The sequence below is a fragment of the Myotis nattereri genome, assembly GCF_964212035.1.
Source record: "Myotis nattereri genome assembly, chromosome: 2".
Lineage (NCBI taxonomy): Eukaryota > Metazoa > Chordata > Mammalia > Chiroptera > Vespertilionidae > Myotis > Myotis nattereri.
Window position 1 is genome coordinate 186,509,832 of NC_138076.1, and position 13,974 is coordinate 186,523,805.

Here is a 13,974-nt window from a genome sequence, read left to right on the forward strand (position 1 = left end):
TTGCTGAGAATTAAGTTAGAATGAGGAGACAGCTGTATTTTCTCATTAAAAACCAATAACATCAAACAGTTTCCTGAAATAATGTATGCTAATTTGTCAAACCCAGGAAGTATCAAAAACTATAAAGTTATAAATCACGGTCAACCATGAAGTAAAACAATCTCTCTTAATTGTTTTGGTTCTTTGGAAAAACATCTAATCTCCTCTTTCCTACATCATTTCTTTAAGGCTGTGCATACCATAGAATTGTCTGCAATGGTGGACTTGTCATATATCTTCTCTGTCCAATTAGCTACATGTAATTATTTACCACTTGTGATATGACTAATGTGTACAGTAGCTAGTGCCACTGAGGAATTGAATTTTAAGTCATGTTTTATTTCAATTAATTTAAATTCAAGTAGCCACATGGGTCTGGTGCCTACCCTATAGATGGGATAGCTCTGGAGTGCTGGCCTCTCTTCTGCTCCTGAATATTAAGCTTTCTCCATTATGCTGGCTCACTCACACATCATCCTTATTATCCACGGATGCCATGATCATATTCTATTTCTCTGATCTGTGGCTATTTCTTTTCAACCCTCTCACTCTATTAGCGATTCAATCCAATACAATATATGGTATCTTACTTTGTATAGCACTTAACAGTTTATCAAATACTTTCATATACATTATTTAGTTTCTCATATTAAATATAACTATAAGCTATGTTTTTCCTAAGTGATTTTCCCAAATGAGAGTTTCTTAGCTGCTGTGATCAAATAAAGGAACTCATTTGAAAAAACTCTTTGACAATATAAACATTGGTGATTTTGGTGATTGGCTAGAAAAAATATTATTAAAATGGGTCAGAGTGATAATGTGAAAGGAACACTGAATTGGTCATCAGGAGACCTCTGTCTGCCACCAGTGACAATAATGATAATATTAATAGGAATAAAATCATGTGTTATTTACTAACCATATTCCAAGAGGGACCTAGTGCTAAGTGCTTTATATGCACTAACCAGTTTAACCATCATAGCAATTAAAGGAGAATTTGCAGAGGGAGACACTAAAGATTAAAGAGCTAAGTAATGTGTTCAAAATAATATATTGAAGATATCCTGGGTGGGCCCTTCACCTCTCATTGCTTACTGAATTCTCTTTAAAAGTGAGGTTTCTGAACTAGATAATGTTTTTCGCTTCCCTTTCTCTATGACACAGACAACTGGGATGTCTAATTAATAATCTGATTTTCGGCAGTGTTCATTCTGATATTGATGTGTGTATAATTTTTGTGATTGTGGAGAAATGTAGCAATCAGAGATAGAAAAACTCTTGAAATATTTATTTCCTAAAAACTTTGATTTTATATTAATCTTGTTTCATGGTAGCATATTTCTATTTTACTTTTTTATATTTGCTATGGACTGAATGTCTGTGTTCCTCCCAAATTCATATATTAAAGCTTTCACCCCTAATGTAATTGTATTAAGAGGTGGGTCTCTGGGAGCTAATTAGTTTAGGTGAGGTCATGAAGATGAGTCCTCAGGATGGAATTAGTACTTTTATAGTAAGAGGAAAAGACACCAGAGTGTCTTCTCCTTGCCATGTGAGGATGCAGTGAGAAGGCAGCTGTCTGCAAGTCTGGGAGAGAGCTCTCACTAGGGGATCATCGGCTGGCACCTTGATCTTGGACTTCCTAGTCTCCAGAACTGTGAGAAGTAAATGTCTGTTGTTTAAGCCATCAAGTCTATGGTGTTTTGTTGTAGCAGTCTGAGCTGATTAAGACAATATCTTCTAGAATCTCACTGACAATATGAATTAGATTTAAAATAAAGTTATTATACCTCCCAAACAGATGTATTATAAAGATTAAATAAAATAATGTATGTATGTAAAATGCTTGCTACTGTGCCTATCACATAATAAATATGCAAAAAAATGTCCATAAGTCTAATTGAAAGGGAGTATATCCCAGGGGTTAAGAGAATGGATGCTAGCACTTGATGTCCCAGGCTTATATCCTCTGCTCCCTGCTAAGTGTGGGACCTTGGGCAAAATACTCATCTTTCCTTTTTTCAGTTTTCACATCAATGGAATCAATAATCATTGTTACAAGGATTAAATTTTTAAAATGTACTTAAATAATTTGGAATAGTGCCTGAAACTTGAATCCCATATACATATTAACTATCATCACTAATATGATTCTCATCATTTTATTGCATTAGACTTTTCAGTGGGGGAAGTTACTCTGAGAACTCACCAGGAGCTTCTCTTTTATTCTCTTATTTTTCTCACATATCAACTGATATTTTGGGTTTCTGCTCACATTTATAATTGGAAATCAGAATTTTTGCCTGAATGAGCTCCTTCTACATGAGTGGGCAGATGTGCATCAGAGAGCAGAGCAGGCCTGTAATACGCCTGTAGGCACATCCCTGAGCAATAAGTGTAGCTATGAGCACTTCTACTCAGAGAGTAATAAATGGTGGTGAGTTGGCCTGTGGTGAGCAACACCTTACAGAAGGGAAATGAGTCACACCAGGATCTGCGAACTTCCCCCGGATGTTGGTCCTATCGTCCCTGTGTCAGATGATGACTGAGCAGCAGGCATAGTCTCCTTGGGGAAGGCCAGGGGCTGTAGGGCTGTAGCCCTGGTGCTTCAGTGAGAATAGATGGTGGGTGTATTAATACTGCATTTCAGTTCCTGTCTCAAATGAAGAATTTGGATGCTGCATGTGTAGGTTGCATTCTACTTGATTTTCAATAGATAAGCAAGGCTTTCCTTTCAAAAAAAATTCTTTGATCATCTCAGTAGGAGATTAGTTAACTGGTAATCTGGTAAAATGCTAAATATGTATTAGATCCTTCATCTTTTCAAAGAATAAGTTCTGTCTCATCAGTATGGAACTTCCTGGTGAATGTGAACCTGTTTTATAAAACCGATGTATTTCTACTTAAGAAATACCATATTTAATGTGATATTATATAAAGGACATTATTGTGGGTATAGATGGACTTTTTTTCTCTTAAATTCATTCTACTATTAGTCCCTGAGAGACCCAAGAGAGCATAATAAAGAGGTGGAAGAGGTGGGGGAGCTTCTGATAATATAGGTTGAGCCTAAGAAAGAGACAGAGATTCTTTAAGCATAACTATCAGTAAGAGATGCTAACTGGATATTAATTTTGACTACCTCAAAAGTCTGATTATATTTTCAGTATTATCTTTTGAGGTTGCCCTCAAGTGAAAATCTTCCCATTTCTTCTATTCCTCCTCTGGATCCACAGTTTGCCCCAGGCTTTCACCCCACCCTCTACGCTGTTTTGTTCACTGGGAGAAGAATCTGGTGGAGTCCTGGGCTGAGTCCTCCTCTATGGCAGAAGGGTGTGGTAGAAATTGCATGGACTTGGTGGTCAAGCCAGACTGGGTTTGACTACTGAGCTCAAAGACATTTCTTAGCCTTTCTGAAATTTTGCTTTCTGCCCTCTTCATTGGACTTTGCTGTTGCTTCTCATTATAGTAGTTGTTTGTTTAGTGAATTTTCTGAACTAGTTTTTAAGAGTCTGTGTCCTTTATTGTGTATAGCCACTGAATTCTCTGTGGTCAACAAGTGATTTCACAAAAATTTTCTTAACTCCCGGAACAAAACACACACCCACAAACAAACAATAAAACATGAAAACAAAAAATCTTCCAGTTTTGTATACGGCCTCAGTTCAGTGTGTTGGGGAATGCCTTTAACATTCAGCATGGAAGCTTGCCCCTCTATCTTAACCTTCACTTCTTGTTTGAATAAAGCCTGAAGGTCAGCCAGAGATAACAGCTTTTTGCCTTCTGGGGTCTTTTCTGAACATGCTCCTGCCGTGGGCATGTGTGTGTTCTTACCATTCCTAGGAATATGTGAAAGCTTATCCATGCCCTTTTCTTCAGAACTTCTCATTCCCTAGCCTTTCCTCTTAGACTTTTCAATTAGTCCATTTTTTTGCCCAACTTATTATCTGTTATCCCAGCAGCAGTGGCTAATACAGTTGACCTTAAATGTTTTTCTTTTAAAAAAAAATTTTAATTTATGAGGGAGAAAGAGAGAGAGAGAGAGAGAGAGAGAGAGAGAGAGAGAGAGAGAGAGAGAGAAACATCAATAATGAGAGAAAATCATTGATCAGCTGCCCCACACTGGGGATTGAACTCTGACCTCCTGGTTCATAGGTTGATGCTCACACCGGCTGGGAACCTTACATGCTTTGAATAAATGCTCCCTGAGTAGCCACCTCAACAATGGGAGAGCTCTGAGTTAAGTGAAATAAACATAAATCCTTTGAGCTTGTCCTTCAGGAAACAGCAGACAAGTCAAAACAAACAACCAACATTCTCTTAGAATAAGATCTATTCTACTTCCTTCCATATTAGGAATCTATGCCAGGCAGATGGGCTATTGCCTTTAAGGTTGTCACCAAACTGGGGAGCAGGGAATGAGGCCAGGGTCAGTTAAATGCCACAAGGCTCTGTTATTAAAATTCACCTGTTTTCTTGATTAAGCATTATTTTGTTGCTGTAAAATTTAATTCTTTTTTATAGTTACAATAAAGTTCTGACAGTTTATTTTTTGTGGCGGAATGGGCCTTTGGAGTTCCCTACTCCACCATTTTTGCAGATGTCATGCTCCACAAATATTAACATCTAATATTAGTATGCTGTGTTTGTTACAATTAATGGACCAATCTTGATACATTATTTTTAACTAAAGTCCATACTTTATTCAAATTTTCTCCAATTTCCCTTTTTCTGTTCCAGTTCCCATCTAGAACACACATTACATTTAATAGTCATGTCTCCTGAGGCTCTTCCTTGCTGTGACACTTCCCTTCAGATACTCTTTGTTTTTTGATGAGTTTGACAGTTTTGAGAAGATCTAGACAAGCATTTGGTAGAATTTAAGTCAACTTGGGATTTGAGTGATGTTTTCTTCATGATTCAACTGGCGCTATGAGTTTTTGAAAGCAAGACCTTAGTGGTAAAATGCCATTTTCATCAAATCTTATCAAAGGCACATACTAGCAACATGACTTCACTTTTGATATTGACTTTCATTACTTGACTGACATAGTATTTGTCAAGTTTCTACATGGAAAGTAACTCTTCCCGCCCTCCACCCCCCAATTTCCATAAGATACTCTTTGGAATGAAGTCACTATGTCCAGTCTACACCTAAAAAGCAAATAGCTATGTTCCATCTTCTAGATGCCCAACATCTATGTAAATTATTTGGAATTCTTCTGCATTGGAGATTTGTGTCTGTCCCCATTTATTTATTTATTTACCCAATTATTTGCATCAATATGAACTCATAGATAATTATTTTGTAGTTTAGATGGTAGTTTAATACTACTAGCCCAACTTGTCCCAGCCTTGGTCATTGGGAGCTCTTCCAGTTGTTTCCTTTGTCCCAAGGTGTAGTTTTCACCTCTATCACCACATTTGTTTCAGCTGGAGGATCACTGGCAGCAGGTTCCTTTTCTTTTTTTTTTTTTTTTATCCCCGCGCCCTAGACAGTCCCCTAGCCTCCCCTATCCCCCAGTGTCTTATGTCCATTGGTTATGCTTATATGCATGCATACAAGTCCTTTAGTTGATCTCTTACCCCCCTACCTCCTGCCCCCCAACCCTCCCCGGCCTTCCCGCTGCAGTTTGACAATCTGTTTGAGGCAGCTCTGCCTCTGTATCTATTATTGTTCAAAAGTTTATAATGGTCTCTATTATCCATGAATGAGTGAGATCATGTGGTATTTTTCCTTCATTGACTGGCTTATTTCACTTGGCATAATGCTCTCCAGTTCCATCCATGATGTTGCAAATGGTAAGAGTTCCTTCCTTTTTAGAGCAGCATAGTATTCCATAGTGTAGATGTACCACAGTTTTCTAATCCATTCATCTACTGATGGGCACTTAGGCTGTTTCCAGATCTTAGCTATGGTGAATTGTGCTGCTATGAACATAGGGGTGCATATATCCTTTCTGATTGGTGTTTCTGGTTTCTTGGGATATATTCCTAGGAGTGGGATCACAGGGTCAAATGGAAGTTCCATTTTCAGTTTTTTAAGGAAACTCCATACTGTCTTCCATAGTGGCTGCACCAGTCTGCATTCCCACCAGCAGTGCACAAGTGTTCCTTTTTCTCCACATCCTCTCCAGCACTTGTCGCTTGTTGATTTGTTGATGATAGCCAGTCTGACAGGTGTGAGATGGTACCTCATTGTTGTTTTGATTTGCATCTCTCAGATGATTAGTGACTTTGAGCATGTTTTCATATGTCTCTTGGCTTTCTGAATGTCCTCTTTTGAAAGGTGTTTATTTAGGTCCTTTGCCCATTTTTTGATTGGATTGTTTATCTTCCTTTTGTTAAGTTGTATGAGTTCCCTATAAATTTTGGAGATTAGGCCCTTATCAGATATGACATTGACAAATATGTTTTCCCACACAGTGGGTTTTCTCATTGTTTTGTTGATGGTTTCTTTTGCTGTGCAGAAGCTTTTTATTTTGATGTAGTCCCATTTGTTCATTTTCTCTTCAGTTTGAAGTGCCTTAGGAGTTGTATCAGTGAAGAAATTGCTTCGGCATATGTCTGAGATTTTGTTGCCTTTGGATTCTTCTAGAATTTTTATGGTTTCCTGTCGTACATTTAAGTCCTTTATCCATTTTGAGTTTATTTTTGTGTATGGTGTAAGTTGGTGGTCTAGTTTCATTTTCTTGCATATATCTGTCCAATTTTCCCAACACCATTTATTGAAGAGACTATCTTGGCTCCATTGTATGTTCTTGCCTCCTTTGTCAAATATTAATTGAGCATATTGGTTCGGGCTGATTTCTGGGCTCTCTATTCTATTCCATTGATCTATATGCCTATTCTTGTGCCAGTACCAGGCAGTTTTGAGAACAGTGGCTTTGTAATACAACTTGATATCTGGTATTGAGATCCCACCTACTTTGTTCTTTTTCAGGATTGCTGCAGCTATTCGGTGTCTTTTTTTATTCCAGATGAATTTTTGGAGAGTTCGTTCTAGATCTCTGAAGTATGCCATTGGTATTTTAATGGGAAGTGCGTTGAATTTATAGATTGCTTTGGGTAGTATGGAGGTTCCTTACCTGAAGCTCCAGTTGATGTCTGTGAACATTAGGAGTCTGGTGAAGATTAGTATTCTTTCGATCTGGTCTTCAAAACACTTTCTTGCCCTAACTGGTTTGGCTCCGTGGATAGAGCCTCAGCCTGTGGACTCCAAGGTCTCAGGTTCGATCCCGGTCAAGGGCATGTACCTTGGCTGCGGGCACATGCCCAGTGTGGGTTGTGCAGGAGGCAGCTGATCTAAGTTTCTCTCTCATCAATGTTTCTAATTCTCTATCCCTCTTCCTTCCTCTCTGTGAAAAATCAATAAAGCATGTTTTTTTTTTTTTAAAAAAAAAACAAAAACAAAAAAAACACTTTCTTTTCCCAGTTCTTAAATTCAGAAATCTTTAGTAGTATTTTATTTAGTTAAAGTCTTTTTCTGAAGACGTGGGGAACACCTTTGTCATTCCTCGCCTTTTATTGTTTCTATTTTCTTTTCAGATAATTTCAGCTGGGTCTATAACCTTTTATTTAGCTTTTTATAGTCATCTTTTCTCTAGCTCACATAGGAATAACATAGTTTCTTGGACCTGGGTACCTTTTTTACTTTTCCCTTTGCTCCCTGGCGCAAACAATTGTTATTCTAACTTTCTTCTCTGAGTTTTGTTTGAGAGAGATAAAGTCAGTGAGTTCCATGTTTGTTATACATTTCTTGTTTAAACAAGTCTTGACTATCTTGATGCTCTTGAGTAGGATATTTCCACCTAAAATATAATGTTCCAATCAAACCAACACCTGATCCAAACCAAGCCTTAATCTCTAATCACCTTGTCTGATTTCCCTTTAATAAGTCCCCTCTTTGCTTTATTTCCTCATAGAATATCAGTTCCATAAATTTTCTAGATATAGTTCTTCAGAGCATTCCCTTGGCAGTAATTCTGTCCCTTTGAAACACATGCAATAATTCTTTGAGTCCTTTACACTTATCTTCCTGGATTTTCCTCTTGAATCTGACTTGATTTTCTTAACCACTTAATCACTCTGTTCCAGTTTTTAAGGGATGATTCTTAAGACTGCTACTGTTTTAAGAAGGATCATTTTTAAAATTTCTGATCTTAGGTCTCTCTGAGATATCACTATATTTGCTTTCCAAGGCATTTACTCTTTTTATTTGATAGATTTTTTTTTTTTAGATACCAGTCTTCCTTTGTGAATCATTAACAACTGAAATGTACTATTCTTTTCTATTACCTTCTCCAAGAGAAGTTGAACTTGAGTGTATCAACTTTTAAATCTTGTAGTTTCCTCTCTTAGCTCTTTGTATATTATTTCCCCTTCAGATCTGCCCAGCCTATGTTTTAAGATATCAATATTTCTTCTAAGGAAATGTCTTTCTCATTGCTACTCAGTTTGACATATTCTATTTTATTTTCCTGCTTCCACTATCCTTGTTCAGATAGTAGGGAATTAGCTCCTTTTCAAACTAATCCAGTTTCTTCTTGATTCCTGGGGTAAGCCAGGAACTCAGAGCCAGAGCCTGATGGTCACAGGCCTTTAAAACTGTTTTCTCAGATTGGGGACATTTAATAATCTCAGCCAGTTACTTTTTGACCTCAGCCTAGGAAGAAGACATAGTCTCTTTACAAAAAGAGTCTCTATTTCTTTTGATTTAAATATTAATCAAATCTACCTTTCTCCTAGGGTAGCAGTCATGATTTAAGTCTCTGAGCTCCAATAATCAGAATTTCTTTAGTTATCACATGCAGAGCCTCCTTGAGACTGTTGTTGAGGTGACTTCAATCTATGGACATGACACATGAATTCAGGTTTGGTCTTGTCTTTTCTAGTACTCTCTCACTGTAAAGTCCTTCAAAACAGTGTGTGTGCATGCGCGCACACACGAACACAAGTTTGGGAAATTGATATAGTAGGCAGGTATACCTGTGTCTGGAGCTAAGGATTTTAAGCTACCACTTCACTAGAGTTTGTAGCACAATCTGAATTCAGCTGCTGTTTTAATTTCTGGCCTAGTAGTTTGAGATCTGGCTGAGAAATTCATTAAAGAAAGCAGCCAGTGTTCTTTTATCACCCAATTCTTAAAAAGCTTATTTAAGAAAAAAAGTTTGTCTTTTCCTTAGAGTCTACTTTTTTCCAAGGACTATAGCCTATGTTACCAGTACTCACTCATGCCTAAGGTTTTTAAACCTTTAATGATGAAAATCAGTCATTTGATTCAATATAGGCCATTACAGACCACCAAGGTCAATAAATCCACATGGCCATGCTTACTAAAGCTTAAAGTCTATAGCGTGTGTCTTGGCTCATTGAAACTTCTGTGTCGATGTTATATTGCCCCTAACATTCTTTCTGATGAAAAAGCTTTGGTTAGGTTTAATCTGTTTAACTAAAATGTATTGAAAGCATACAGGATTCTGTGCTAGGAAATAAAAGATATCCTAATTTGTGACAGTTATGTTATAGCTGGGTGATTGCTTTAGGCACTGGAATTTCTCCCATATGTTATCAAGTCCTCACTTGTGGTCTAAAATGAGGGTCTTGGGTGTGGCTTAGAGTCACAACTGGGGGAGGCAGGATTCCCTGTGGTGAGGGCACCAGGAAAGGATCTTTTGGTTGTATTTTTAGGCGGTACTTTCCCTATAACCTTGGGATCTATGGTCTAGTAAAAAGAGATAAAACTTAAATAATAAACCAAATTAATAAGTGAGTTTATAAAATTTTCAAACTTGATAAATGCCTTTTAAAAAGGGGGAGAGCAGAATGTATCTGAGGCAGGTTAAAATACTATATAAAGTGGTCATGGTAGGCCTAAGAGCAATCGAAATATTTAATCAAGACTTGAAAGAGATGAAAGAATTAGGCAAGTGAATATATGGGGCAAAAGCATATTTTTTTGAAAGCAAGAGGATATAATAGGAGTTCAAATCAGAGAGGTAGCTGATGGGAGGCCAAATCACATTGGACCTTCAGGTTATTTTAAAGTTTTGGGATTTTACTTTGAGATTAGAAGCTCCTTCAGAGTTTTGAGCAGAAGAATGACATGATCGTTCTAGTTGCTGTGTTGAGAATAGACTGGGGTGGGGGGCAGGGTAAACACAGAAACAAAGAGACTATAGAAGGCAATTGTGGTATACAGAGAGGTTACTAGTATACAGAAAGGTTGCAGTGGAGAGTGATAAGTGGTTGGAATTGGGATGTATTTGGAAGGTAGAGCCAACAAGAGTTCTTGCTGGATTGAATTATACTGAAGGGGGTGTAGGGAATCAAGGATGACTTCAATATTTTTGCTCTTTAGAACTGGTTTTGGGGAAAAATCAGGAGTTTCATTTTGGACATTCTGAGTATGAGATACTAGATATCCAAGTGGGCTCTTAAGTTTCTTTATTGAGTAAGGTATTACATATGTGTCTTTATCCCCCCTTCGCACTTCTCCCAACCCCCGTTCATGCCCTCACCCCATGGTGTCTGTGTCCATTGGTTAGGCTTATATACATGCATATAAGTCCTTTGGTTGATCCCTCCCCCTTACCCCCACCCTGCCCTACCTTCCCTCTGAGGTTTGATGGTCTGATCAATGCTTCTGTGTCTCTGGATCTGTTTTTTTTCATCAGTTTATGTCCATTATATTCCACAAATGAGTAAGATCATGCGCTATTTATCTTTCTCTGACTGACTTATTTCACTTAGCATAATGCTCTCTAGGTCCATCCATGCTGTTGCAAATGGTAAGAGTTCCTTCCTTTTTATAGTAGTGTAGTATCCCATTGTGTAGATGTACCACAGTTTTTTAATCTACTAATCTGCTGATGGGCACTTAGGCTGTTTCCAAATCTTAGCTGTGGTGAATTGTCTTTGCCGGTATTTTAATTGGGTTGTTTATCTTCCTTTCGTTAAGTTGTATGAGTTCCCTGCAAATGTTGGAGATTATACCCTTATCGGAGATAACATTGGCAAATATGTTCTCCCATGCAGTGGGCTTTCTTGTTGTTTTGTTGATAGTTTCTTTTGCTGTGCAGAAGCTTTTTATTTTGATGTAGTCCCATTTGTTTATTTTCTCTTTAGTTTCCATTGCCCTAGGAGCTGTATCGGTGTAGATATTATTTCGGCATATGTCTGAAATTTTGCTGCCTGTGGATTCCACTAAGATTTTTATGGTTTTCCGTCTTAAGTTTAAGTCTTTTATCCATTTTGAGTTTATTTTTGTGTATGGTGTAAGTTGGTGGCCTAGTTTCTCTTTTACATGTTTATATGGTTATGTAGATGATCAATAAAAGCTTAAGTTACTTTTTAAATTCAAACACACTAAAACACTGAATAAAGCAAGGGTTTAAGATCTTTTTTTAGTCATCTAAATAACATGGATTTTTTAAAAGTCGTATTTAATTCTCATAAAGAATGTGGCATAGTGCTTTGAATTATACATTGAACTTGTAAGTTAAATCAGTAGGGTTGTTTATTCAGATCATAGTTAGTATAAAGGTAGGTTCAGAAGAAAGGAAAATAATGGATGTGCAAAGATATAGGTTTGATCAAGGGGAGAGTTTCAGAGTTTGAGATCTTGGATTTAGGGGATAATGAAGTTTAAAATGTGATCATGCCTCTGGGTGGGTGAAGTCCAGTGATGATGAATTGACTGCTGTGGAAAAGGGTAAAAAACGACAAAGAAGTTTTTGCCAAGAATTGTATTTAAGTAGATCCAGCATTTATGCTTTGTTTTCCTAATAGAAAATAATATAACATTCTGCTGGAGTCTATCAATACCTATGATCATGAGTGGTTAGGTAGGTATACATATATTGAATTCAAATGTGAGAAATTTATTGCAGACATAATTATGTCTTGATTAATTGATGAGATTTATTTGGCTGTGTTTCTTAAAAAATACTATATTACTTTTAACTATAAGTGCACAATTAAAAGAAAGCGTGAATGTACATTTGATTTAAAAAATGTATTTAAATTAAATGTCTTTTTATTATTTTACATATTGAATTTTATACAAGCAATTGACTTTCTCTTTAATGAGAAAGGATTCTAAGAAAAGAGTAAACTGCAGTTAAAGAATAACTAACTATAAAGGACTGATTCTGATTTCTTTTTCTTGTGTCCTTAGTACGCTACACTATTTTTGACAACAAAAATATCCTACTCATGTGATAGAAATACGAGCAATTAATGAATAATGCATATGGTCGCAGCAATGGTCAAATTATACTGTTTCCTAGTGGGTACCATTTTTCTTCATTGAGTGGGACATTACAAAGTTGGATGTTAATTGCTCCCACAAATGTGGCTTTGCTCTTCACAATTAGCATTAAGACATGTCCTTGGAGCTCTGTGACTTCATCATATACCACCTGAAAAGGTAGAGGAGTAATGAAAATATAACTCAGATATGCGAAATGAATCTTAAAAAATATTGCTTTTAATAAAAACATTTAGATCCTAATATTTTGTACCTTGGCATGGATAGGTTGATGTTGTTAGAATCCTTCATTTCTAACTCTAATTTTGAAAAGCTAAAGGTTTGGCTAACATAATGAAGTTTAATGAAAGAATATTTTTAGAAGAAGCTTAGACTATACTCTGATTTTATTAATAATGGTCCATCCCAAATTTAATAAAACGGTAAATTATTCTCTGGAAAGAAATTTAAATACACTTCACCTTTAACTGTCCTTGAATTTTCTTTTCAACATGGGAACTTGAACACTATCTTTCTTTGTTGAAGGCTAATGAGGAAAGCAGACCAGTTTCCATGATTTCTTTGTGTTACTTTAATGCAGTGCAGCAACATTTCTTCTACATGCGAAGAAGTCACTCTGTGGTTACTATCATTTATTTAAAATTGCTTTATTTTTAATTATGAAAATATGTGCTCATTAAATAAAATATCAACAAAACAAAAAAAGAACAAAGAAAGAAAGGAAATACTTATATTTTTGCCATTGGGAGATAATTGCAGTCAACATTCAGCTGCTCTTTTTGTTTTCTATAAATAATCACTTTTTATGAATCTGAACTGTATTTAAGTTGTATATACAGTTTTCTGTCTTGCTCTTGTTACCTTACTAGAAATGTAACCATTTTTTGAAAGGAATATGTTTAACTGTGTTTTATAATATCCAGGAAGTAAGTAAGTCATAGGCATTACCACTGGGTGCCTGCAGTGGCAAAGCAGCTAAAAGTGTAGTACTCTCATTTTTAAGAAATTAATTATGCATCATGAGATGGGGGGTGGGGGAGAGAGCTGTGTGTAAATCCAACGTGGTTCCCAGGGAAACTCCTTAGAATACATTTAGAAAATCAGTTTTGTATGCTGCTTCAAACTTGCTTGCTTTTATAAACAAGCTATAAGATAGAAAAAAGTGTTCTCTATATATGCAAAAAAGAAGCAGAGGAAACAACTTTGGGGAAGTCCTTTGAGTCAATTGGGGAGCTTCCTTGGTATGTGTGGATGTAGTTTCTGGTCCTCTTACTGGAATTTGCCTACAATTTATGAAACTGTTAAGTTATCAATGAAATTCTGTTCAAAATTTGCTAACTGCTCTGAACAATGATTCACTTGTCAAGTAAATAATAATTCAATGAAGAATGTGAGATTCAACATGATATGTTAGCCCTGTCTACCCTGCTTCATGTGACAGACAGCTCCTGCCTACGTCTTCTTCTAGAATCGTACTCACTTTCCAGACAGGAGAGTGTCTTTTCAGTTAGCCTTGGACTGCTTATTCAAATAATTCCATTTTGTTCATTGAGCTCCTTGGGATAATAAAGAATTTTATAGGCTGCCTTAAAAAATCCCAAAACCGCACCACTGTAATTAATCTTTTTTAACTGCAATGGATGCCCAATATGGACTCTTAG

The 13,974-nt window shown here is 36.6% G+C and overlaps 1 protein-coding gene across 1 annotated transcript in view; it reads right to left on the minus strand.

Moving 5' to 3' along the window:
- Positions 1-11,130: 11,130 nt before the first annotated feature.
- Positions 11,131-13,974, minus strand: part of PIK3C2G (phosphatidylinositol-4-phosphate 3-kinase catalytic subunit type 2 gamma) — a 283,175-nt gene continuing 280,331 nt past the window's right edge. Inside the window, exon 33 of the mRNA XM_081084139.1 lies at positions 11,131-12,464. Coding sequence (XP_080940265.1) covers positions 12,312-12,464 — 153 coding nt within the window. The 3' untranslated portion in view covers positions 11,131-12,311. The remainder of the gene's footprint in view (positions 12,465-13,974) is intronic.